We start from the raw sequence: 27,189 nt of genomic DNA on the forward strand, positions 1-27,189 counted from the left end.
AGGGGACAGCTGCGATGGCACCCTACTGAGATCACGCTGCCGGGCGCAGTGCGCTCCCCCCCCCCCACTCCTCTTCCTCCGCCAGTGTCTGGACATACAAAACTAGCACTGCCTGCAGCAGGCTGGTCTGCAATTTTTGTCCCTGATGCACTTTTTTGGTGGGGAGAGGGAGGCAGATATTTCATTATTATTTTTTAAAATGGGAGAAATTTAGAAATTTACATCCAGAGTCTGAAATGAACTTGCCCTTGAAAATAACATTGTACTTTTGGGAGGGGATAGAGAAACCCCCAAATGGGAGAAGGATCCAAAGTGAGGAAGACACGGCTAATGATTCAGCCACTTTTCATCGTGCTCTTCAAGTAGGTTTGCAATCCATTTAGCGTCTTCTCCTGGTTCTTGGTCACCATGTTGTGCAGGGCACTAATAGAGTCCTAATAGCCACATGCTTTAAAGAGGAAATTAGTGCAATCCCATGGGCCAAGTTCATCCAAAACACTCTCCCCAACTCAGCGATGGTTTCACTGGATGGCCTTCAGCAAGTTTCCCCATCTGCAAAATAAAAACAATAGTAACCTTTCTCATGGGGGTTGTTGTGTGGACAAGACAATGTCTAAAGCAATTTTTAAACTGAGCTCTGAATGACAAAGGAGGAAATAAGCCAGCCAATAGGTTAGAAGCAAACATCCTGAAGGCTTGATTCTGCTTAGTCTGTCCTTGCTTAGACTTGTATCTCCAGAATAATTTTTATATATTTATTATATACTTTATTATTATTATTATTATTATTATTATTATATAGTCATAGCAACAATGTATACAAAGCTGATGTCCCAGACCATGTGTGAATCACTTAGGAGTTTGTTAACTCTGAAATTTCTACTTCTATCTGCATGTGGCAGAATACAATTTAACTGTTGATGTGCCGTAAAATCCCCAAGCAACCTGTCTACCTATATGCATGAGGTTCTGCCTAGGAACACTCCCAGCAAACAAAGCACCCGGGTCAATTAAGGGGTTCCTGGACCCATTACTTGGACGCAGGCACTCCAAACCACTGATCAGCACCACTGATATCCAGGTCAGCTGACTGCGCAGCAGATGCCCAGTACAAATGTGTGGTGTTTGTAAGTCTGCCGTTAAAGGAGTCTTTACTTAGAACTGTCAGACAAAAAGAGCAACAGAAAGAAGTATTTTATTACACCCAGTGCTAAAAGTAGAACAAAATGTTGCCGTATAACACCCTCCACTAAATAGAGTACTCCTGTCCATGCCAGCCAGCCAGCCATGCCACCCTTGAAGACACAAAGCTGTTGGGAGTTCCAGCAGCCCAAATGCCCTTTCATTTCCCCCACCCTGTCTTCCATTTTTCTTATCTAGCTGGCATTCACTGGTGCCTGTGTCCACTGAGCATGCTCAATGCTCATTTGGCTCTTAGGGTGTATGGGGATGTCTCTTTCTCTTTTATTTATGGCAGGGTTCGATTAAAAAATAAATAAATCTGTAAATATCAGGATGCCTTCCTCTTGTTTCTCAGCAGCCCAAACTCAGCTCCATTTCTGGTACGTGGGCGCTAATTCTGCTATTATGGCAAGTGCAGTCCAGAATGGAAGGCCACCTTTCTGAGCTGAGCATCAGGCATTGTTTCCAATCCCCATGGCTCACTGGAGGAAGCATTATTATTATTATTATTATTATTATTATTATTATTATTATTATTATTATTATTTATACTCCGCCCATCTAGCTGGGTTTCCCCAGCCACTCTGGGCAGCTTCCAACAAAATATTAAAATACAGTAGTCCGTCAAACATTAAAAGCTTCCCTAAAGAGGGCTGCCTTCAGATGTCTTCTAAAAGTCTGGTAGTTGTTGTTCTTTAATCAGAAGGCTTGGCTTCTAGACAGACTTCTGAGTCAGCATCTCTCACATTAGACCAGAGTTGAGGATCCTGGCCCTCAGGACTATCCCCACATGCACAACCATCCTTAGCCACAACACCTCGCACCAGGCCACAGTCCTTGACTGTTTTCGCCTGGCAGGAATGTGTCCTTGGACTCTGATAATGCCTTTTGTCTGGAGGACAGAGAGGAGTGTTTGAGTGTGTGTAGAAACTAGCCTACTGTTTTGGAGAACATTGCAGGCCTTCCCCCAACTCATTTTGCTCCACTTCATGGGAAACCAGGGTTCCTGGCTCACTTTTTCCATGGATCCCCCTGCAGCCAGAAGGAGTCACTATCAGCTTAAATCTACTGTACCAGCAAAACGATTAGATTCTTATATTGATTACCTACCCTCATGAGGCTGTTGAGAGTGTGTTGTGAGGTTTTCTTGCACAGTGCTTTACAGCATGGTACTAAGAGAGAAAGAAAGATAGCACAAAAAGCACGTGAAGCTTTTTTTATATAAAGAAAAATAAATAAAAATCAGATTCATTTTTGGACAGCTTGGGTTGGAACCAGACTTAATTGTGCTTCAGGTAGACCCATTTAAATGAATAGGACAAATTAGTTATGACTAAGTAGTCGTGTTGATTTTAGTGGGCCCATTCTAAGCATGAGCAAGTTTAGATCCAGCCCCTTGCATTTTTACATTTTTGCAGACATTCATATTTGTTGATAAATGGGTCAGAGAGCATATAATTGTTGATATAGGCTGGGAAACTGGAGATTTCCCAGTAACACTTCAGAAGACCCCTTTCTTCCTTCTCCAACCAATAATAGCAGCTGCCTGTGACATCTCTGAACTCTGCCGAAAGAATATATTTGGCTTACTGACTGCCAGTATTCAGTGGCTTTCTCGTGCAAGCAGCCTTACCACAACCAAAACTTCCCCACCACCATACCTTCATCTCAGGAATAATTTTTCCCCAAGTTTGAAATACATTGCTTTTCAGAAAGCACTAAACTTGCTAAAAGGACATGGCTTGCCTACCTTGCGCCCTGGCCCCTCATGCCTCAGGATATCATAAATTTTTGATACCAATAAAACAGAATTTTTGATGAGCTGCTATTTTGCATTAAAGCAACTTTACATGCAAAGATTGCATAATAGGAAGCAAAATTGAATTTTGCCTCAGAACAAGTCCTTATTATTAATTTAAGTGTTCTTATACGTCTTAGCAGCAGCTTATCATTCTATACATTTAATTCCTTTCTCGCCGCTTAGCAGCGGTTTCCTTAGCTAAACAAATCTTTTAAGGGAGCACATGTACAGAGCGTGGAAACATCACACTTTGCATTGGGGGGGGGAGCTTGAGAGAAGTAATGCAACTTTAAAAGGGGGGGATAAAATACATTCAAAGGGCAGGTCTTTCTTGCTAAAAGCTGCTCCTAACTGCTTGAGCAAAGCGATGAGAGAAAGGAGAGGGGATTCTGTGTCAGTACCTTTTGCCTTACATATGAGTTCCTCTTCTGTAATTGCAATACATTTATTCTAATTATGGCCGTGCAAAGCAGAAACATCAGGAAATCATTGCCAAGCATGGGTTTGCTGAATATCCTTGTTCTATTCCTTTAACACTTCTGAATTGCCACTGTGCAGAGGAAAGCCTGCAGCATAGAAAAGGGTTCCTCCATTCCGAGAGCACAGCTGTGCAGAAGGTTTGCTCCTGCCTTGGTCCAAGAAGCGTATCGTTTATTTAAGGTGCCTTTCTAAACGGCGAGAAAAACAAGCACAGAAACCTTCCCTCCGCCTTAGATAAAACAGCCAGCCAGTGTTGGATTCTAGAAGTCCACCTTACAGAATGTATTGGAATGGAGGTGGGGGGGAAGACTAATTCATGGAGGTATATAGTCAAAGGGAAAGCAAAAAAATAGTGCAGTGCAAACGTACACATGCAGGGACCATGCAGGGGGGCCAGGGGGCAACCACACACCCCCAACAAGGAGCTCATCCCCCACTTACCCTCCCCTGTTATAACGAACTCCTGTCATTAATATTTTTCCCCAGACACTATTTGCCCACATGTCTTGCCCTTTCTGTTCCCTGGGGGGGGTGGGTGCTGGTGCATCCCACTACATGCTTATCTACTCAGTAGTAAGTTGCACTGAGTTCAGTGACACTTACACACAAACAGCCTAAAGCTACGCTTAACCATAAAGGGGGGAGAGAGGAGCAAATGTAGTAAAAAAAAAATAAAGGTTCAGTTTCTTCTTCCATTTATTGGCGATGGGCTGCAGTTCTAAAACCGCTTGCCTGAGTGTGCTCCCTTACTGAATGTAGTCAGACATGGTTTTGAGCAGACATCTATATAGGATTGAACCCTTGATGTATTTAAGGGAGGGTGTAAATCCGTCCCTTAAATATACAAAATGGATGTGGACTTTTTAAACCTTACCTGCTGTGTTTGAAACATTTGCAGCTGCTGCTTGCAAGCAGCAGAAACTTTGCAAGCCCCTGGTTCTAAAAGGTGGGAGACAAAATTCCTGAGCTTTACAGCTCGGCTGGGATTTGGTCAACCCGACCAAAGCCTTCTTTTCTCAGTGTCGCAGCTAAGCAGGAAAAAAAGCAAGGTCTACGCATAAACTGCGCTGGTGGGGTGGGCATAGTGCCCGTTGTCCTTGCTTTCTGGGTCTGAAGACGGTTCTTCCTCCATGCCAAAAAGAACAAGGCGAGAAGAAGCAGCGAAAGGGCCGGGGGGGGGGCGAGAAAAGAGCTTTCCGGCAGCTTTATCTGTCTGCTCTTGAAACTTGACACGCATCGCCCAGAAGAGCTCGGTGACCTTGCGCTGTCAATCAACCCGCGGAACCAGCTTGCTCGAGCGACGATGCGGGCGTTTCGCCAAGTTAAAAAATTGTTTTTTTAAAAAAATGTTTTAAAAAATCACATTAAAACCTAAAACACAGCTGGGAGCGGTTATCTCTCAATCCCCAGCTCATCCTAATAATGTTGCCAGCCTGGCTCCTTCAAGGCTAACCAGTACTGGGCATGATCTGGATTGCAAAAGCTGATCAGACCAGCATCTCTGGGGTGGGTGGGGAGAGAGAGGTTTTCCTGCGGAGTTTTTATGGTGAGCACACACGCACACACACCGAAAATCGGGGGTAAGATCCGACTAAGTCTTGCTCAGAGTAGACCCTTTGAAATCAGTGGTTGCAATCGGTCTGCTCTGGATATGACTAACGCCATGTCCTTTGATTTCAGTGGATCCACTCTGAGTATGAGTCATGTTGGACTAAGTTTATTTGCCCACACGCAAACCCATTCCTGCACATCTAAAGCCCATTCGCTCGGAAGTCCCGCTGAATTTAATGCGGTTACTTCTGCCAAGTAAGGACTCGATCTTACACACACTTCTCAGGGACTAAGTCCCATTGACTGCGGCAAGATAGCTCAGTCGGTGAAAGCATAAGACTCTTAATTTCAGGGTCGTGGGTTCGAACCCCACGTTGGGAGAAAAAAAATTCCTGCATTGCAGGGAGTTAGATTAGATGACCCTCGTGGTCCCTTCCAATCATTCTATGTGAGATTTCCTTGCGTATAAAATAAATATTATGCAAACTGTAAGTGTACTAAGATCATGGCCACTGGTCTGGTCCCATCACCTCCTGGCAAATAGAAGGGGAAGAAATTGAGGCAGTGAGAGATTTTACTTTCTTGGGTTCCATGATCACTGCAGAGGGTGACAGCAGTCACGAAATTAAAAGGCGCCTGCTCCTTGGAAGAAAAGCAATGACAAACCTAGACAGCATCTTAAAAAGCAGAGACATCACCTTGCCAACAAAGGTCCGTATAGTTAAAGCTATGGTTTTCCCAGTAGTGATGTATGGAAGTGAGAGCTGGACCATAAAGAAGGCTGATCGCCGAAGAACGGATGCTTTTGAATTATGGTGCTGGAGGAGACTCTTGAGAGTCCCATGGACTGCAAGAAGATCAAACCTATCCATTCTGAAGGAAATCAACCCTGAGTGCTCACTGGAAGGACAGATCCTGAAGCTGAGGCTCCAATACTTTGGCCACCTCATGAGAAGAGAAGACACCCTGGAAAAGACCCTGATATTGGAAAACATTGAGGGCACAAGGAGAAGGGGACGACAGTGGACGAGATGGTTGGACAGTGTTCTCGAAGCTACCAACATGAGTCTGACCAAACTGCGGGAGGCAGTGGAAGACAGGAGTGCCTGGCGTGCTCTGGTCCATGGGGTCACGAAGAGTCGGACGGACTAAACAACAACAACAAGTGTACAAAACGATTGCAGCCATAAAGCAGGTTTTTGTGCATATGTAGAAGGTAGCCCCACTGGGTTCAATAGAGGTTACTTCCAAGGAGGAGCGCATAAACTTGCGGCCCGATCCAATTCTGGCTTGCTTGGACTTAAGTCACACTCAGTCCAGTGGAGCTCATTCACAAGTCTCTCTCTGTGTATATATATTTGCTAAGCCCCAGTTCCAAAAGTGATCTGACTTTGAGCCAGGCCTGTATTAAATGATTCCAGTGGGATCCTCTATAGTCCCAGGCGCAGGCATCATCTGCTACACCCCCCTTACATCGCGATCCCCCGTTGCGTTTCCTGCTTGTCTTGTTTAATTCTGGGGCAAAACCTTGTTAGTCGTTCCCTTCTCTGCCCTGCAGGGAGAGCAAACCCGGAGCAATGCAAATCTCTCTACAGTGGTTAGCAATAGCTCCAGCAAAACTGGAAGATCAAACAAAATAATCTGATTTGCACTGAAGGGGGCTCGGCAGCGGCGGCTGCACCACACCTCGAGAATGCAGGAGGAGCAGAATCAGACGCCACATTTGGAGGGGGCTGCAAATCCTGAATGGCCTTCAAACCTCCTGTACTTTTTTAAAAAAAATACATGGATCTGTCGCTGCAATGAGAATATCTTAAAAGAAAAAGAAAATGTCACAGGCAAATTGGATTAGGGACAATCGAGCTTTGCTGGTGGGGGGGGGGGAATTTCGGCCCATGATGTAAATGAATGGAACCAAGTGACAACAGTTGGTGGGATTCGAACTCGAGTCAGTGGAAAACACGTGTTCGTTGCAAAACGGTAGTGAAATCAAGTTCCTTAAGAAAGAGGTGGGGCACCAGTATGAGCTTGGCTGTATTTCTGCCAGGAACTATAGTTCCCAACCCCACCTCGGGATGAGGGAACGTTGCACTGACTCCGGGATCGAGTCCTGTAATGCTTCCTGTGTGCAGCCTGAGCCACATGCATGCTTACTCAAGAGTAACACTCCACTGAGATTTACAGGGCTTAGTTCCTAATGTGGAATAGCTTGGCTATATTTCGTCTCCAAAGGCGACGTGAAAGACGAGGAGCGCTGATCCAGATTCCCAGTTACGTAGCCCGGTCATATGTGCTCTTACTCAGAGATAGTACCCGCTGGTGTCCTCCTAATAAAAGCGCGCATAGCCTAGCAGCCCTGGGAAATAAGGATAAACGCTTAAAATGAGTAGGATTTACTTCTGAGTAAAAGGATTGGGGTTGTAAGACCGCCTTCCTGTGCACCCTTACTTGGGAGCTGGCTCCATTGAAAACAGCAGGACATATTTCCTAGTAAACAAACACCTTTACTAGGCTTGTCTTCCACTGCATTACCAATGCCTTTGTAGATGCAATAGGCTGATACAACACAAGCCTTTGCATCGCTCATTGCTCCTCACACCTCGGTCCGAAGGAAATTTTGCTTTCTTTGGCCCCAGTTTCTGATATATAAAAGGAGGACAGTAATAACCATGATTGCTCTTTTCCCTGCGCAAAGAAGGCTTCTATAAAAACAGAAAAATATGGCTTGCCTGTTGGCCATATCAGGGCAGCAGCATTTAATTTCTACACCGATAAGTTTTGTGTGTGTGTGTGTTTCTTTCGTAGATTGAAGCCTGCCTGCAAGTTACATATGCTGCTCGGCGAAACTTAATACTTACTATTAATCCCCAGAAAGGCTTGGCTACGGTTAGTGGAGGAACTCTGCACATGGACCAAGACTCGCTCTCGCTCTTAGTGTGTGTGTGTGTGTGTGTGTGTGAGAGAGAGAGAGAGAGAGAGAGAGTTATTGTTAAATTGCAGCGTTGGAGAAGGTCTGACACTGCATATAGGAGTAAGAGCTTGGATGAGGCCTTATTCCCCCTTTAATTTATGGGTCCTAAATCATAATTCCAGACCATTATACAATGCGTCTCCTACAGAATGTCTGGGACATTCTATTCTGCGTTCTGTGGACTGGTGACGTTGCCTTCCTGGATCTAGGGGAAGGGCTAAAGGGAACCCGGCCGTGGCTCAGTGGCAGAGCATCTGCTTTGCATGTAGAAGGTACCAGGTTCAATCCCCGGCATCTCCAGGTAAGACTCTGAGGAGGCCCCTGTCTGAAACCCTGGAGAGCTGCTGCCGGTCAGGGTCGAGACCAATGGTCTGACATCCTATGTTCCTACATCAGTTCTTCAAAATAAAGATTCTGGCGGGACTGGTAGATCTCCTCTCAGAGGTCCCCCATTCAGGTTGCAAGGGGCGAAAGAGAAACAAAATTCATAGCAAAGTTCCTTGATATTCGCTTGGGGAAGGTTACTTTAGTGTGCCGCATAAGAATAACTGGGGATCAAGTGTTCTTGAGATATCACCACTAGGAGTGATCTGAAACAAAGGAGGGGGTGATTGAGCCTTTCTCTTCTCTCTCACCCCCCATGGCGCCCCTTGCATCTTACTTTCCCTGGCCAACGCTTCCCTGTCTACTCCACTTTCTTCCTCTCTGCACAACACTTCCTATTTTTGTTGTCAATCAATAGCCAAGAGGAAATGAACGCGCGCGTGGGTCAAGCTGTGCAGGGAACGCGGGGGGGGGGGGCTAAGAAGTCCGCAAGGAGAGATCTGATGCCTCGGACCGAGAGTTCATCGAGATCAGCAGCAGCCCGTCTAAGGTGGAAGCAAGCTGCTTGGAAATATTGGCGAGGGTATTGTGTGTGAGGCTAACAAGCTAATGGAAATCGTCCCCGGGGCTTATGTTCAGATTGCGTATTCCTGCCGTGCGTTCCCAAGCTTGTGTAAAAAGCGCCTTCCCATCAGTCCTCCGTTACCATCTCTAGCTTCCACCACATGCGTGGAGTTTCAGCAGTGGGTGTTGAAAGCTTGAGCTTAATCCGGAACGTATCGTAGTTGTTTGGTTTTGGATAATATAAAAGCAAGCACTGGGCCCAAGGGCAGCCCTTGTGTGGGTGGGTGTGCATACATTTCTCTCTCTCTCTCTCTCTCTCTCTCTCTCTCTCACACACACACACACACACAAGCATCAGCTGGAAAGAGGAAGGCGCAATTCTCTCTCTCTCTCTCTCTCTCTCTCACACACACACACACACACACAGAGAGAGAGAGAGAGAAGAGAGGGGGGGGAGAATAAATTGTGGAGGAGACGAAATGGCTGAGTGAAAAGACAGTGTACAACCCAGCTAGAGACTCCGGGCCAGGCCCAACTTCTCCCGATGCAGGAAATCTGGGGGGGGGGGGGTTCTATAGGGGACAAAAAGAGGCGGCCTGCAGTTTTGCTCTGCTAGTGAATTCATCTGCTTCTCTTCTGTGCAGAGGAAAATCACACACAAGGAAAATCGGGTGGGGTAGGGGAAGAGAGAAACCTCAGATTGGATAACACCTCCCCGGGCTTTCAAGCCACCCTAGTTTTATTCAACTATATCTTTCCCACCGTAATCGTGTCTGTATTCCGACTTGTGAGCCTGTCTATCTGTACACAGTGGCGTCTGCCTATCTTGTGTCAGCTACTGTCTGTCTATTTGAGTCTGTATGTCTCTTCCCATGCCATAGCTGCGCCACTAGAAATCTTAGGCTGCCATTTGGCATACATACATCCCGCGCAAACCTCACTATGCTTATTCAGAGAAGCAAGCCCGGTTGAATTCAGTGGCCTTACTTCATAAGCGCGTCAGCTCTATTTGATGAGGCAGGGCTTACTTCTGAGTTAAACATGCTCAGGTTGGGGGCTGCATCTTATCTATTGCATCCGGTCCCCGTGATCAGACATCCATTCTACTAGTTCTCTCTCTTCCCCACCACCACCCCATCTATCTGCAATTACTTCTGGTGCACTTTCTATCCAGTAACACAAACACACACACGCATTTCACATTTGCTGCGTTGGGTTCCTTCTTTCCTGCTAAAGCTACCAAGTCGTCTCCATAAAATGCGAATGTTTAAATTCCTTTTTAAGGGTCATTTCCCCAATTTCCACAAGTGTTCATTGTGTGTTTGTATGTGATTTTATAGCAACAAAGCTTGTGAAATTTGTAGAGCAGCTGGGGGGGGGATCCTCCTCCGTCCTTTTCAGCATGAAGTTTCACTTCCCCTCTGATCTCAAAACAGCCTTGTTGGGGCGTCTGTTTTGAAACAGCCCCCTAGAGAATGTGCGCCTCGCTTCAATTCTATGCATGCTTACTCCGAAGTAAGCCTTATTCCTGAGCAATGGTGCATAGGGTTGCAGTGCGGGTGTGCGCGCGCGTGCGTGCACGTTTAGCCTGCTCTACATAAACAGGGGGGGGATGGGGGAGGGAAAGAGAGAGGAGAGAGAGAGAGAGAGAGAGAGAGAGAGAGAGAGAGAGAGAGAGAGAGAGAGTCGCTGTTTTGCGTACATCAACGTGTCCTGATAGCTTTGGAACCTCAAGTTTTGTAGCCTAAGAAACTTGCTCCATCTGTACCATTTGCAGAGGTCGGAGTTATACTGTAACTGCATCTCTGCAATATGTGCCTGCTTTCTTCCGGCTCCGTTTGTCAGCAAGTAGACAACTTGCGCCCACTGCCATAGGCCCAAAACTGAGTGCCCTTCAAAAAAAAAAGAAGAAGAAAGAAAGAAAGAAAGAAAGAAAGAAAGAAAGAAAGAAAGAAAGAAAGAAAGGGGGACACACCACCAAAACAAAGCGATCTTAGCAGGGCTGTGCCTTAGTGCCACGCACTTTGCATGCGAGATATCCCAGGTGATCCCAGGATCACTAAACCTGATCTAGACGTGGACCAGTCATCTGGGTTGGCATATAATGCGGCTGCCCATGTTCCTAGCCCTCCTACAGTTAGGCCATTCAAACACTCTGACTTTAAAGTCCTTACGCCAGCCTTCCTTCTTAGATGGCATACTATAATAATGTCTATGACTTCGTGCTACATTAGGAGGTCCTCCTGCTCGTTCTCCCGAGCGGGACCCTTGACTTCTGCTCGAAAGTCCTACCCCCTCGCTCGGCACCACTCATTTTTTAATCCCAGAAGCTTAACTAGAGGAGTTTGATACTTTGATTTTATCAATTTTTTAAAGCCAGCTAAATTAACATTTATTAAGAGCGCCGAGCGCTGCTGCCAGGACACTTCCTACAGCAGCGGACCTCTGCCCTTGAACCTTCCCACTGACACAGTTATTTGATGGGAACCCGGGCGCCTCAAAAGGAACCTCCTTGTACTTCTCTGAGGCCTGTTTTCCTAGAGGGGGAAAATTGTTGCTCAATTAGCTGCAGTGATTTATTCCGTGCATGCATGACAGAACATTAATATGCGATGGCAGTTCCCACGAACAATATTCCGCTCAGGCCTTCCGACAGGCCGAGCGAGCGTGCCTCCCTTGGCAAGTGGGGAGGGGGAGAAAAATGAAGCCCTCGCTAGCCCCCTCCTCCATAAGACCTTGCTGCTCTTGCGGGCTGGCAGCAGCGGCTCTTCTCCGCCTTCTCTAGCAGCCAGTGCGGGGTTAGGATTTCTCTTACGAATACTGACAACCCTCGCTGCCTGGTGGGGATGATCGACCCGCAGGCAAAACTTCGCATTTGTCTTCCGCTTGCAAGAGCGGTCAGTGTGGGAGTCTCCTCCTCGCAGATTTAACTGATCCCCGACCCGCTTCTCTCACGCGCGCCTTGTTATAATGACCCCTCACCCCATCTCGGCCTTCCTTCCAAGAGGACAGTTTCGAGAGGAATAGGTCTTTCCCACTTTGAGTTCTGAAAAGGAGTGAAAGGTTGTTTAAAAACCAATCACCCCACCCCACACACAGTTCCCTACCTGCGCAATTTGCCCGTCATTTGAGAGCAGAAGGCCTCGATCCGAAAGCTTTTGCCATCCGGATCCTACGTACGTTCTCTTGGAAGCGTATTTCAAGTTTCCTGGCTCTGTGTCTCACGCTGGTCAAGGGAGCTGACTCTCCCTGGTCAGCCTGCTGAGGCTTGCAAGCCCGACGGCGCGTACCAGGAAGCGAGGCCCAGCTCAACTCAGCGAGGCTTCGTTTCTGAGTTACAGGACTGGTTTTTCTTTTTTTCTTTTTCATCGTGTTCCCCAGAAACCCACAAAGCTTACCTCCGCGTAAATGGCCGCCCCCTTTCTTCCTACACTTTCCATGGGAGTAAGGTGGAAGGTTCGGCTCACCTCCAGCGTACCTAAATCGGTTCAAATTAAATTCTTTATGGTTGGGTTTTTGTTTTTGAAAAAGTTTGCACCCTTGCGCTGATTCTGAGCGTGGGGCGACTCAGCTGTTTGTATCAGGAAGGGGGGGGAGGGAAGGGATATCGACCGCCGCCGCTGGCTTTTCTTCTAGTCACCTCCACCATCAGCCTAAATTTAGTGAATTAACAGGAGTGAAGGCATGAATCAGCAGCGGTGGCGAGTGGCGGAGGGGAAGACCACCTCCTGGGAACCGAGGGACGGGTCTGTGGGAGGCAGGTAAATCTGGCTAGATCAGGAAATGCACGACTCTGACTTTGGCTTGTGGGGAAATGAGGACGCAGCGAAGGACGGTTCAAATCCAGGGGGGATGTGCTTCCAAGGGGTAGCGCCCCGGGGGCTCTCTGGGTCAGCGTTGCTCCGCTAGGCGCTTTCTGTTTTACGAATGCATTCGCAGTTGGTTTTGCCTGGGAGGGAGGGGGCGTGCGGGTTGTTGAATAATAATAAATAATAACAACAAAAAGGTTCTCTTCCCCCCCCCCCCGCCCCACATCATTCCTCCCCGGGGAACTCGAATGGCGCTCTGTATACACACAGAGATACACAAGACCCATCCCGTACGTTTTGTTAAGCTCTTGGGCCTGTGTTTCAGCACGATCGCCGCAGGTCCCTTTCCCCCCACCCGAGAGAGACTCCCCCCCCCAGCCTGATGTGATGAAGCTTGCGAGCCTTTCGTTCGCCACCCCTCGGAGCTGCCTTGATGTCAGGCCCGCCCCGAGCATTTCAGTTCAGACTCGGTTCAACCTCTCTTAGGTGTGAAACTGGAGGGGTGTGGGGGGGGGCAGTAAGACAGGCCGAAGGATTTCAGTCCAATTGAAAAAAGCAACTATTTTCAGCCGCATGGAGAGTTTGGGGCTCTTTGGAAACAGCACAGGCAAGCAGATCTTTGCAGAGAGTGAAAAGTTCCCGATCCCTGGGTGGTTTGAGACCAAGTAGGTGTGCTGCTGAGCTCAGGCCAAAGTTCCATAGAGGCCTGTCCATTTTACAGAAGGACGTGGTCTTGGCATCTTTCTCTCTCTCCCCCCACCCCACCCCACCCCCTTAATGCTGTGGCCCCTTCATTTAAGGACGCTGAAAGGTTGGACTAAAGCAAGCCAGAAAACTTCCATGTTCTATCCTGAGCCTGAACACTTTTTCCATGGAAGTTCTCATTAAAATCAAAGATGCTCGCTTCCAAGTTAAATGCTTTTAGAATAAGAAATGAGAGTTTCAGTTCCAGACAAACTAGAATATTATGAAGACTAAAGCACATCTTGGTGCAACGATATTGCTGAAATCATCATTTGACCTCAGCTTGATCTATCATATACAGGTTAAGGCATAGTGATATATATATATGCTGCCTCTGGAAGAAAGTGTCTACTATCTTAGGGCATTTACGTGGAAGAGATCCCCCTTTAACACATTAAAACTTACTTCCGAGAAAATACACATTTTCTCAGACTGCAGGATGTTCCTGTTGTTAGTTGTTGTTTTTTTTAAAGAAGAATTTTGATAATGGATCGGGCTGGAAGTACAGAGTTCTAGCAGCCCCCCCCCCGATTTGGTGAATCTGGACACAAATAATAGTAACAGTCACAAATATCTTGTTCCATGAATTCAACCCCCAAATAGTGAGAGAAGTACCCCCTCCAAAGAAAATGCCATTTCAATGATATTAGTAAGCAAAAATATGAAACAATTTAATAAACAAACAAAAACCAGAAACCAGTCTGAATAAAACTACAATAAGACCAAGAGGTGTTTTTTTTAATATTTTTCATATCATAAGCAGGATTTTAAATTGATCCCTTCAGAACGTTTACATGAAATAAAAACAATATTTTTTTCTCTCTCTGCTGCTGCAATGTTGCGACTTCAACACAGTTGAATCCGTAAAAACCCAAAAAGCTCAGAGGGGTATTTTTTTTCTGATGCATGACTATTAATATCCACAATATTTAAAACGGCAAGCACCATGCTCTTCATTTTTCACGATTCTTGGTATTACTGTTAATTTATAAACTAATACAAACTTAAAATGCATCCGGCCAGCAGTGCCAGCAAACCCTAAAAGAAAACTAAAAAATAAAGGTTTTCATTTTGGTATTTTTGTCAGTGCAACATAAAATCCTTTTACTGACCTGCAGGAGGAAAAAAAAAAACACCAGAAGAAAAAAGTAATAAAAACACCCATAAGACTCCAGATTATTAACTACAGTATTAGCATTTGCGAAGAAATTTGGCTAAACTCTCACTGGCTGCATGAAGAAGCAGATTAAACATTGCAAAAAAAGAATATACTTGAAAAAGCGAAGTGTCTGCCTCCAAAACAATATTTTTTTAAAAAATAATAATAAAAGAGAGGTGTGGTTTGTTTTATGCATTCAGAATCTATTCCTACTCTTACACTGATTAACTTAACTCCAATCAGAGCGCGAGCACGTGAGTTGCGCGGGACGCAGCCACTGAAACTGACTCGCATCTCTCAGCGTTAAGAAGTGAAGGGGCCAATTGTTGCTAGGGGCTTGCGAGGGCGGGGAGAAGTAATCGCCAAGTTGTAAAATCTCTTACTTTTCCTGAGTGTCTGGTAAATTCAGGCAGCCCAAACGGAAGACTGCCGTGGGGGACTGCCGTGAAGACCCAGGACGGGATCCAAGCGTTGTCACACATTAATAATATTCTGCCTGGGCTACTTGTTTTCCTTTTCGCTTGGAAGTAAAGTCCAATTTAATTCAGGGGGAACTTGGCCCTTTCTAACCGCACAGATCGGGAGGTCAACTCCGCTGATTTCGGAAGAGTTAACTTTTAAGATCATTGGGGTGGGGGTTAGGCTTGTCATTTCCTCTGCCCCAACAAAAACCAAAAAGAAAACTAAAAAACACCTTTTTTTTAAGTTACAGCTTTTCAAAGTGCACCAAATATACAAAGTTGCTTTCTGAATGCAAAATGCCCAGAATTTCTCTCTTTTCTCTCCTGTGTGTGTGTGTGTAAATTTATTATTTCCCTAAAGAACGACCAAAACCATCAAAAGCCAGCCTGCTGAAATGTTATTGTGATTTGCCCCCTGCGCCGGTTGATATGGCTGATATATATTTACAAGCTAACAGGGGGCCCAATCCACCAAGAGCAGCCCTGTTCATTCCAAAGGGACATGCCCAGGAGAAGTTCCTGGTGGAATGAGCCCAGATTTATTTATTTTTAAAAGAAATATAGAGAAACAGTTGCATGAGCAGTTAAAAAAAAGAGGGCTTTATATATATACTCGTGACATTTCCTCACTCATTGAAAAGAAAAGAAAAAAAACCCGAACAGGAACAGAAAAAGAAGCTATGATCGATGATCAACAACATGCGAAAAGTTTAAACAAGAAAAATGGTACAAAATAGAAGTTACCATACATGTCCAGCATGCAGGATTAATATTTTTAATGCAGATTTTTCCGTATTTTTATCCTCTATATAATCAAGCAGGCAATAAAACCGAGGAGTTTTCATTTTCTTTCCTCTCCCTCCCTCTCTCGCATGGAAACGTCCCATCTGAATTCTGTCACTTTCTCATAGGCAGGCAATATATGAGGAGTCTGCATATATTGTCCTCTCCTCTTTTTCCAGGTAAATTGGGTATTTTCCTCCCTTCTCTCTTGTTTTCTTCCTTCTGTTTATAAAACAACAACCACTCCAAAGCAGGTAATTCTAGATGGTTTGTCCAGTGCCCATCGTTTTGCTTTGCAAAGTCCAGGTTAAAGTTCTACAAGCAAGCAACCGATTCGTATAAAACATTTTGTGTGTGTGTTTGTTTAAAACAGTCCTTTTCTCCCCCTCCCCACCTTACTTTTCTCTCCCCTCCCCACCCCCTCTGCCCCATCTCTCCTCTTTCTTTCTTTCTTTCTTTCTTTCTTTCTTTCTTTCTTTCTCTCTCTCTCTCTCTCTCTCCCTCCTACACATCTCTGTCTCTCTCTGACCAATTAAGATGAAAAAGTTGCGACCCATCCCCTCCCGCTTGGATCTTCGCAGCTCATCTAGAGGAAGACAAGGATCTGCAAAGATTAGCAGAGTCACGGATTACACAGGCCAACGCGTCACCCCCTTCCCAGGCCCCTCGGTTGCTCTTCTGACTCTCAGCTCAAGAGGGTAGGATGGATGGAGATGTCAGAGGATGGGAGAGGGGGAACGACAACTGGGGAGCGGGTGGGGGTGGGGGAGAAACATATCTCGGTTGGCTGGTGGGTTTTTTTTGTTTTTTTTTTAAAGGACTCACATGAAGAACTCGGGAGAAGACGGGTTGTCACTGGTGGATCCGGCCTCTCGGAAGCCATTGCTGGCCAGTTTCTCGCACTTGAGCTTGTAGGCGTCTCTTTCTCTGGCCAGCCGGTTGACCTCTTGCTTGAGCTGTTCCACCTGTTGGATGAGCTGGGTCTTCTCGTTCTCCAGGTGATGCTTCTGCTGGACCCGCTTGTACCTGCAAGACTGGGCATAGCCTCTGTTCTTCAAGGTCCTCCTCTTCTGCTTGAGGCGGATCACCTCGTCCTTGGTGAAGCCCCTCAGGTGCCGGTTGAGCTCCCGCACGGACATGGACACCAGCTGGTCGTCGGAGAACCGGTCTTCCACGCTGCTGGAGGACGAGGAGGACGAAGACGAGGACGATGGGTGAGGCTGGTGAGTGTTCTGGAGCTGCTGGGAGGAGCTGGAGGCGTTGGAAGGGGTGGGCGACGCCTGGTGATGGTGAGGGTGGTGGTGGTGGTGATGGTGAGGGTGCCCGTTGCCCGACAGGTCTTCGTGGGGGACCCCGGTGTACTGGTGATGGTGATGCTGGTGGTGATGGTGGTGGTGGTGAGCGGCAGCGGCCCGGAAGCTCTCGAAGCCCTGGAGCTGCTGGGGCACCTGGTGGGAACCGATGAGGGCTTCCACCGCGTCCTCCGGGGTGAGGTTGAGCGTCTCGGGGTTCATCTGCTGGTAGCTGTTGGCCATCCAGTAGAGGTCCTCCAGGTGCGTCTTCTGCTCGGTGGGGCTGAAGCTGGGAGACGACGGCACCGAGCTGCAGGGGGTGCTGATCGGGGTGGACGACACCGAGCCTGCGGGCTGCAGGCGCGTGCAGTGGCGGCCCGAGCGGTCGGCTCGGCCCAGGGGTTCCTTCTTCACGTCGAATTTCATCAGGTCGAAGTCATTGACGTACTCCATGGCCAGGGGGCTGGTGGGCAGCTCGGGGCCAATGCTCAGCTCGCCAGCCATCGCGCTGGGCTCCGCGGGGGGAAGAGCCTCCTCTCCCGCCGGAGAGAGGAGAGGGGACCACGACGGCGGCGACGGCGACGACGAGGAGGAGGACGGATCTCACCGCCTCGTCGGCTCACTCCACGCTCCAACCCTCCGCGCTGCCAGCCAGCCCGGAAGAAACTTTCTCCGCTGCTTCGCCGCAGCCAAGCCAAGTCCCGGAGACAGCCAGAGCCGGAGACACACACTCTCTCTCTCTCCCTCCCTCGAGGGGCCGCGGCTCTTCGTTCTCCTTCGCCCTAACGGTGCCGGCAATGCAATGCAATGCAATGCAAGGGGAGAGAGAGCTGTCAGTTTCTCCTGCTTGCCAGAAACCCGCTGGCAAAAAAGGAGATTTTTTTTAAAAAAAGGAAAAATGCAGCGGGGGGAGGAAAATCCTTCGAAGCTGTTCGTACGTGCGCGCGCTCCTTCCCCTCGCAGGGAGAGACGGGGGAAAGAGCGATCTGCAAGGAAAAGATTCAGTCTCTGGTTTATAAGTCCGGTTTCTCTTCGCGACCTGGAGCAACTTTTCGCTCGCTTTGCTGCTCAGCAGAGAAGGGCGGCTGGTTGCAGTTGCTGCTTTTTGTGTGTGCAGAGTTGCGATCGAGCTGGGAAATGGGAGGGAGGCCGGGAAGGAGAGAGAGCAGGAGGAGGAGGAGGAGGAGGGGAAAGGGGGAAAAGAACAGCGCTCTCTCTCTCTCTCTCTATCACGCGCAGCCTACTCCTCGGCAAGCTACGCTCGGCTCGCGGCCGCTGCCTCCAGCGCCGATTGAACAGCTGTGATTCGGCGCGCCTTCGCTCTTCGCTACTTATATCGCTCGCTTGGCTGACACTCAGGCGCGAGGGGCGGGGCGGCGGGGCGCGCCGACCAACCGAGGCCCGGGCTCGAAGTTCCTGGGGTAGCCGGGGGGCGGGGCCCGCGCTCCCAAGCCCGGCTGACAGCTCGCAGCCAGTCAGCTGACTCGCAGCTGGAGAAGCAGCTAGCGCAGCCGAGCTCCGGGCCGGGCTTGGGGGGGGGGCCTTTCATGTTTTCATCTCGCCACCAGGTTCTATGGCTTTGCGAGTCACCCTCCCCAGGCCCTAGTCCCCCCCTCCCTTCCCCGCACACACCTTTATTAATTATCCTTAATTAATAAATCCCCCACCAGCCCGTCACACACACCGTCCCATTATAGGAAAGGGAACAAAATAATAATAATTGATTCGCGGGGTAGGGGGAATAAGAGAAAGTGCCAATAAACGGCTGTAACTCCCCCCCCCCCCGTTTTTATGGTGCCTGGGAAGGAGATGGGGTTTATTGCACAAGGAAGAGAGGGCAGAGCCCGGGTGAGATGTGCGCGCGTGCATGCATATTGCAGGATGGGAAGGAAGGGGGTTGTAGACATGTTTTGCACGGCCTCGACTAGCTGCCTTTATTATATGGAGCAGGGGAGCGAGATCCCAAGTTAGAGATCATTTAAAAAAAAGAAAAAAAGAGCATCCTAGCAGTGGTGGATGAGTTCAACAGGATGGGTGGGCAGGGAGGAACTAGAACTCTCCATTTCACCTGGGGCAGGCATAAAGCGCCGCGACCCCTTGATTTCGCCTTCTCCGCGAGTGACTGCATGCAAAGAACACATTTTGCAAGATTTCTTCTCTCTCTCTTTTTTTGGGGACCACTGTTTTTGTTTGAACATTTTGTAACGATTAAGGGAGATTAAGGTGCTCGCTCGCTCGCTCTTATTTCTTTTCAGCAGCTCTGCCCCAAACAGGCATAAAGCGCGACCCCAAGTGGTCACAGGGAGTATAGCATCCATCTGTAAAGGAGAGGGGGAAATGATCAGAGCAGGAGGCGAAATTGACGGAAGCATCTATGGATGAGGAATAGAAACGGCAGGGGCAACCGAAGTGAAATCTGTATCGGGAGGATCTCGGCTTCCTACACCGGCACGGCGTTTTAAATCCAAGTGATCCTTTTCCACCAGAGACTGTTGGGTTATTTCTTCACCTGTTCAGTCGTTTAGTCGTGTCCGACTCTTGCCGTCTTCTCACAGAAAGGGTATTTCACACACACACACACACACACACACACACACAGATCAAATGTTATATGACATCTGATCTTTTTCATTCAGAGAAGGAAGAGGATATATGCTAGTTACTGATGCACACAGGTTTTACCCTCTCCTCGGCCGCCCCCCCATTCTTTTAAAGATGCGGTCAAAACTTTGAATAGAATAGTAGCTCAGTGCAGTTTCCATTTTAGTTTATCCTAGCCCAGAAATCTCCAGGTGTCATGGAATTATGATGCGATGCCCAGGCACTACAAGAACACGAAGGTAACCGTCGCTGGCTTTATATTGCCTCCGCCTTCCACGCAGGCCTCTTCCCAAAGGAATTTCAGGGCATGCCAACGGATCTCCTTGCCTTGAATGTGCTCGCTTGGAACTGGGGTTCTTCGACTACAATCACTCGATGGTGGTGGGATTTGAGGAGAGAGTCTGTTGCAAGAACCTCCTGAGGCTGGGAGATGAGGGCACGGGGGAAGAAAGCCCCCTCCGAAGCTAGGACAGAGGCTTCCGTGGGGCCAGGTGACCACCAGCCCTTGCTAGAAGGATATTGTGTCCACCTATATAAACTCTACCTGTTTCTCCAGGAAGGAAGGAAGAGGTGTGTGTGTGTGTGTGTGTGTGAAAGAGAGAGAGAGAGAGAGAGAGAGAGAGAGAGAGAGAGAGAGAGATGCAGGCGGACGAAGAGTTAAAGAGACAGTGTAAAGTTAGGAGCTTTCTGCCTGCTACGGTAGCCCAAATCAAACAGCAGCAGCTAAATTTTGGTGGGTTTGTTGTTGTTTGTTTTGCAGAATTTAGGGATTCTCCTCTCCTTGCTATTTCAAGTGTGTGGAGGGAAAATTAGACCAGCGAGGGTCTTTTCTTCCACGGACATCTGCAGAACATGCAATTCTCCCTAAAACATACACACCCAGGCAAAATCAATACTGCTTTGCATCTTTCCACGTGCCTGGCCCAGGAGCCCTCGGTAAACATCCTTTGCCTCGTTACGCATAACTGGTAAAACAGAATTCATCCGGACTTAGTCGCCCAAGCAATTAGAGGGCTGCAGTTTTGAACCGCGGCTCCCCTTCCCTGTTTTGAAATTCTGAGATTTGCTTTCCTGTTCCGTTCAATCGTATTCAGGAAGAGAGAGAAAGAGAAAGAGAAATCTCTCCACGCTGCCCCCTCCCCCCCGCAATCAACAAGGACGTGCACATTAACCAGAAGAGAGCGCAAGCACCGAGGGAAATCGCTCATGCTGCTTTCTGATGAATGGACTGTTCTCGGTTTAAAAGCACCGGGAGGTCCTGAGTTCGGATTCCGCTGGGGCCGGGCGCTTGACCTGGGTCGCCTCAATCCCTGGGTCTACTCAAATCACAGGAGGAGGATGGGAGAAGCCGGTTGAGGCCGCCCCCCTGCCCAAATTCATTTCGTGAAAGTAGAGCGCAATGGAATCAATGCGGGCTGTTACATTATAACCACAATCCAGCACGAAGGCGCGCTTCCGGCTGCAACTGTAATTGACAAAGTCCCATTCAACTCAATGGGCTGCTGAGCAGACGTGTAATAGGTTGGTTCTGTAAATTAATTCATAGCGAATGCCTTTGAGTTCGGCTCAACCAGGGTAGTCTTTCCCGCGGTCCTCCGATTTTAAGCATATCTACCTGGAAGTAAAAGCTGCAGAAACCAGGAGGATTTGTTTGTAAAACGGTGTCATTAGAATCGGGGCCTTTGGTTTAAGATAAACCACCAGCAGGCTCGCTATAGCAGCCTGGCATCGTTCTACTAAGCAAGTTTACTTCAAAGTAAGTCCGATCGCCCTTATTTCAGTGGAGTTGAAGCATAGCTGTCAACTTTTCCCTTTTCTTGCGAGGAATCCTATTCGGAATAAGGGAATTTCCCTTTAAAAAGGGGAAAAGTTGACAGCTATGAGTTGAAGTGTAAACAGGACCGCACCCACGCTTACTGGAGAGTAAATCACAGACCTCGTTGACACCCTTGTTTCTGCATAATCATGGTTAGGATCGCGCGCTGGTTTGCTTAGGATCGATCCTTTGAACATATTGACGTTGTTGAATTTTGTGGCTTAAAAAAAGCAAAAATAAAATTTCTGCGTGATCTTTCTTCATTGTGATCCCCAACTCTGCTTACTCAAAAGTAAGTACCACTGAGACTCGGGGGACTGCTTTCCTTCCTAACCTATCGTGTTTATCTCTCTAGGCTTGCCACGTCAGCCGGGGCCGCTGGATCGGGGCCACTGAGCTGCGGCCTACAGCAGTCACACCAGTATTTTGGTGGGTGGGTGTGTTTGTACACACACACACACACACACACACACACACACTTTTTTTGGAATACAAAGAGCCAGGTGACTACTCCAGTGTAAATTGCGGCCTGCCGCCATCCGAAGGTGGGGAGAGCAGAAAGAGAAGACCAAACGAAGGCACAACTGCTCCTTGAAGCAGCTCCTCATCCCGAAGAAGCCAATTGATCCCTTCTCCTTACCTGAAGGAAACTGCTGCCCCCTCCCCACGCGGCCCTTCCGCATAGGACCCCCCCCCCCGGCCGCCGCATCCCTTGCAGATTGCTGAGTTATTTTATCCACACTTTCTATGGAGATGATTATGATTATGACGATGGTGAGAGTGGGAGAGGTTCTCTCTCTCTCTCTCTCTCTCTCTCTCTCTCTCTCTCTCTCTCTCTCTCTCTCCTGCATCCGGTTTAAGCATTTATAATTCAACGCACCTCGCCAAACGTTTCTGGAGAAGGAAGGGCGGGTTGCAATCCCCACCGAAGCCCCTTTCGTTGGCGAGGCATCGCGGAAGCTCTGCCGTTTTCGCTCACGCGGCACTTTATATGGAATGCGCATTATGTGGAATACAGTGCAAGGCGCGCGTTCTCTCCATTCAGTTGCATAAGGGGGCAGAAGAACCTGCGACCTAAGAAACAGGGTTGTTGGGGGTTTTTTTTGGATGTGGGGTAATCTCCCTTAGCAAGGATCCTGTTTACCCAAGGATCCATGGGAGGAGAGCCTCTCCCCCCCACCCCTTTTCCCGCATCCAACCTCTTTTCTTTCCCTGTGCAAGCTAATATTAGAGCGCGAGCCTTGCATTAACTTGCACTTCTTTAACAATAAAGTCTGTTACTTAATCCTTTTGCGAGGTGGAGACTCTGAAAGGCTGCGGGAAAAAGGCTGAGCGGATGTTTCCCTAGGAGGAAAATTTTACTGCTTTGCTTAATCTTTCATTCCTGCCCCCAGTCCACCCACCCACCCCGAGCGATCACTTTCTTCCCTGTCTTTTCTTTCTACCCCCGAACGAGCGCGTCTCGGTGGGCATTTCTCTGAGACCTTCTCGGTCCTCATAAACTATCCAGGCAGCTGTAAAGGAGTCTTTCCCGCACCACTACCCCGCCCCGCTTCCCCCCCTTTAATAGCCATTTTTATCTCTCCCCATTAACAGTTTAAGAGACATCCTACAAAACGTGCTATCATCTGGGACAACATCAAAGCAAAAAGCGCGGGTTTGTTAAAAACCGGAGCTCGGGCGCTCCGTCGATTTTTCGTATTTAAAGGCTGGTTTAGTTTACTGGGAGAGTTTGTTCATTTATTTATTTAAGGTCGTCAAAGTTTTCGTCAGTAGCAGGATTATATAGTATACGTAATGAGCAGGAAGGACTGTTCTCTGATTAGAAATAGAGACGGACAGGGAATGCAGAGTCGCCATAAACCAGTTAAGCAGAAGTGCCTGGATTTAAGGGAACCCCGGAATCCTGAATATGTCCCGCACAATCCAGCCGGCCAAAATTAAGCACTTTGCATGGGGTGTCAATGGGAGAGTTAGGCGCGAGCTTAAGATCCATCGCAATGCAATCGCTTCAAAGCGATCCGCTTGTGCTCACTCTGGGTGATCCAGAACTGTTGAGAGAGAGAGAGAGAACGAGGGAGAGTTTGGCCGCAGAATTTAGTGTGGTGGGGATCGCACCCGGTTTGTGAACGTAGACTCTTGGGATTTCTACACACGGCACACTTGAGATTTACTTCCAAGTGGAATAAGTTTAGGATCTGAACTCTTGATGGGAAAGAGTTCCCTGGGCTTTATTCGAACTAATTTCCAAGAAAGTTAAGCATGGTAAAACACATTCTATAATGAACACATAGTCAAGACACCTAGCCCTTTCCCTCTTCCTCGCTGCTCGATTCACCCCCATGGAAGCTGCAGGAAAGCAGGAGCAAATTCATTGTAAAGGTGCTTGCGCAGGAGAATTTCTCAGCAGACATTGCCCTTACTTGGAAAGAGCACAGAGATGAAAAATAATACATCTAGTGGAAGCAAACCCCACTGATTTCACTAGGATAAGAAAGATTTGCTTCCCTGTGCTCTGTATAAAATTGGGGAGCTGCCGTGAAAAGCAAGGCTGTGCATGTTTCCTCGGAAGTAAGTCCCACTACCATGTGTAGTGGATTAAGGATTCAGTAGTGGATTCAGTAAATGGATTAAGGATTTAGTAGTGGATTAAGGATTGCAGTCTAAATCCCTTTTACTAGGTTGGAGCTGTACATTGGGCGCTACCAGAAACCTTTCGCTTAGCGACCTGATCCACAGCCCTGTTCGACCGAAATGTAAAACCCGTCTGAGTTTCATCCTGAAAGCGCACGGGATGACACCGGTTTGAATCCGGTTCACTGGCGTTGGCGAAGGAGAGAATGCGAGGATGCGAGGGAGAATGCGATGTGGGATAGGCAAGGCTCCGATCCTCAGTGTCACTTGCTGATCAGAAAGTCAGCGCGAAAGAGCTTGCACCTAAGTAACGCAGCCGGACCATCTGTGGATGCTCTAGCTGCCGCCGTGGCTGGGATGAAGAAGAGGTGTGCGTGGTACTCTGGTCTCGCCGCTGGTTTCGCAAGACAGTAAAGAGGTTCAATAAACAATTAAGCAGGCGAGACTCCGAAGTAAACGAGCGCCTGGCCTTCGAGTAAGAAACGCAGGCAATTCTAAAAGAGAGCAAAAGACGGGATTAAAGCGCCCCTGGTTCAAATGATGCCTTACTCCGGAGTCCGTTGATTATTAAATTCCGGATTGTCTGTCTGTCTGTCTGTCTATCTATATCTATGCTTTAGTTGAGATTCCTGCATAGCAGGGGGTTGGACTAAATGACCATTGGGACCTCTTGCAATTCTACAATTCTATGATTCTATCTAAATCTTCTGTAGGGCACCATCCAGGTTAAACCCAGCGAATTTGAGACTAAGTCCAAGTCTCAGATTAGTAAAGGCAGGACTTTTATTTATTTATTTTTTTAATTCTTGAAGGAAGTGTACAGATCTTGAAACCACTACAGTACTTTGGTTTCACCCTGGAAAGGTCAAAAAAGGCTAATGGATTTCATCGCATGGATCCGTGTGCATGAGTGCGCGTAAGGAGAACGAGGTTGTGGGAATGAGCACAGACTAGCAAGTATTCAGGAGCCCCTCGAACCCTCCCCCTTATTTAGAAAAAATTGTTCCGGTTCAATGCAAAACGCCTCCCTGCTTCTTCAGCCTCCTATTCTGACTCCCCACCTCTTTGAAAATTCGGAGGGACATGGCAATCATGTCGCAGTAAATTGGGGAGGAGACGTGGCTCAGCGGCAGAGCGTCTGCTTGGCGTGCAAAAGGTCCAGTGTTCAACTCCCGGCATCTCCAGGAAGGGCTGGGCACGTCCCCTTGCCCGAAATCCTGGAGAGCCTCTGCCGGTCCATGTGGACACTACTGAGCTTGATAATAGGCCAATTGTCTGACTCGTTCCTATGCAACCGGTCAGCTCCCAACGCGCAAAGTTGTCTCCCACATTAGTTCCAGCGGAGACGTACCTGTAGATCTCGGTGCATTGACGGAGCAGCTTACCGTATTTTGCAGAGGTGCTTAACAAGGATTACTGGGAAGCTCATTTCAGTGCCCAGACCACGTGCTGAGTCAGGATCGAGGTGAAAGTCTATAAAAATAAAGGAACTAAGAACACCCCGAACCTGAAAATCACGTCGATGGAGGGGGGATCTGTCTCCTTCAGCTGAGTGGAACGTGGCTTGAAATGTGTTGATGATGAAACTCAGTACATATCGCGCCCTCCCTCCTTGCACAGCTCTGCATTTACTAACCTGCTACCTACCTACACGCATTCCATTTAGAAAACACACACACACACACACAGAGAGAGAGAGAGAGAGAGAGAGAGAGAGAGAGAGAGAGAGAGAGAGAGAGAGAGAGAGTCTGCAGTGTATCGTGTGTTCTGATTGGATCAGGAACTTGTTTCTAAAGAGACATTTTTTTCGTCGCCCAAGATCTGATAGAGGGAGGTGGGGGAACGGGAGAGCGGGAAAAAAAATGGGGGGAAGGGGATCTCAGGGCAGGAAGGAAGCTTTAACTTTTTGCTTCCTTTGTACATTTCAAAACCTGTGAAAGCAACCGACGTGTTCTGCTGTGCTTGTCTCTCCCCCCCACGCACGCCAAGCTTCCCGTGTAAAGCAAAAGCAGCTCTGGTTAATAATCAATTGTAGATCAGAGTGTGTGTTGTGCGTACATAAGACGGGGTGGGTGGGAATGTGGAGGTTTTTACGTTTCGGCTGCATAGCCCACGAATTTAGGTATGAATTCTCTTTCTCCCCACTACCCTTGACTTGGCCTGCTGACACCCCCAGCCCGACGGCATCCTTGGAAGTGTTGAGGTCGGACAGAACCCTTTCAGCCAGCATAGGACCTGTCATGTCTGGGGTAAACGAAGCCTCCGCGTGCTTTTTTTAATCTTAAATTATTTTTTTACTGACCCAGCACTAGGTCTCCATCTGCAAGCGCTGCAGGTGGAGCATCCCTATGGGAAGAGAGGGAGAAGAAAAGGCCAGGTATCCCGAGGCGTTCGCATTGTCCAGAATGAACGGAGAATGAAAGGTATTACGCTTCTACAGCTCCCCCAGCCCTCACAAGCAGGTATTTAAAAACACAGCAATATCGCTTGTGTTGTGTGTAACTGATGAATTCATTAGCCTAATGCGCTTAAGCTTAATTAGAAAGTGCACCTTAAATCCCCAGATTTGCTGTTGGTTTTGTTTGTTTGTTTGTTCAGGTATATATGTTCATTTGGGAGTCTGAGTTGCCTCCAGTAGGCTCATCTGCGGGTGTAAACTGTTTTGGGCTCTCCCTGAGTGAACTAAGTTATGATCAGAAACATCTCCTTCTTTGGAGGTCTTTAAGCAGAGGCTTGACAGCCATCTGTCAGGAATGCTTTGATGGTGTTTCCTGCTTGGCAGGGGGTTGGACTGGATGGCCCTTGTGGTCTCTTCCAACTCCATGATTCTATGATCTCCTCACAGTTTTTTCTTCCTCTGTCCTTCTTCCTCCACCTGTAGTTAGGGAGAAATATTAGCTTTGCACTCACTCAAGGAGCTGCCACAAGCTAAGGCATGCGCAACATTATTTCTGCATTTGCTTCGATTATTGTGACCCACCTTTCTCAAAAGGCTGAAGGTGGATAATGGCACCACA

The 27,189-nt window shown here is 48.0% G+C and overlaps 1 protein-coding gene across 2 annotated transcripts; it reads right to left on the reverse strand.

Moving 5' to 3' along the window:
• Positions 1–295: 295 nt before the first annotated feature.
• Positions 296–18,307, reverse strand: MAFB (MAF bZIP transcription factor B). 2 transcript variants are annotated; one of them, XM_033153393.1, is made up of 3 exons: positions 16,655–18,306; positions 2,293–2,354; positions 296–552 (listed from the first exon to the last, which is right to left on the reverse strand). In XM_033153393.1, exons 1-2 carry the CDS (start codon positions 17,623–17,625, stop codon positions 2,342–2,344), a joined length of 984 nt encoding a protein of 327 aa, XP_033009284.1. In that variant the 5' UTR covers positions 17,626–18,306; the 3' UTR covers positions 296–552; positions 2,293–2,341. The 2 variants fall into 2 exon arrangements, with proteins under 2 accessions (XP_033009284.1, XP_033009283.1); XM_033153392.1 differs by lacking the exon at positions 2,293–2,354 and having other exon boundaries at positions 297–552; positions 16,655–18,307.
• Positions 18,308–27,189: the final 8,882 nt, after the last annotated feature.

Source organism: Lacerta agilis, chromosome 6 (assembly GCF_009819535.1).
Source record: "Lacerta agilis isolate rLacAgi1 chromosome 6, rLacAgi1.pri, whole genome shotgun sequence".
Classification (NCBI taxonomy): domain Eukaryota; kingdom Metazoa; phylum Chordata; class Lepidosauria; order Squamata; family Lacertidae; genus Lacerta; species Lacerta agilis.

Excerpts from the sequence above, each read along its gene's own strand:
- MAFB (XM_033153392.1), bottom strand. The coding sequence starts at position 17,625 with ATGGCTGGCGAGCTGAGCATTGGCCCCGAGCTGCCCACCAGCCCCCTG. Across the intron at positions 553-16,654 it reads TCTTCTCCCGAGTTCTTCAT|ATGGGGAAACTTGCTGAAGG; the intron begins GTGAGTCCTTTA and ends TTTATTTTGCAG.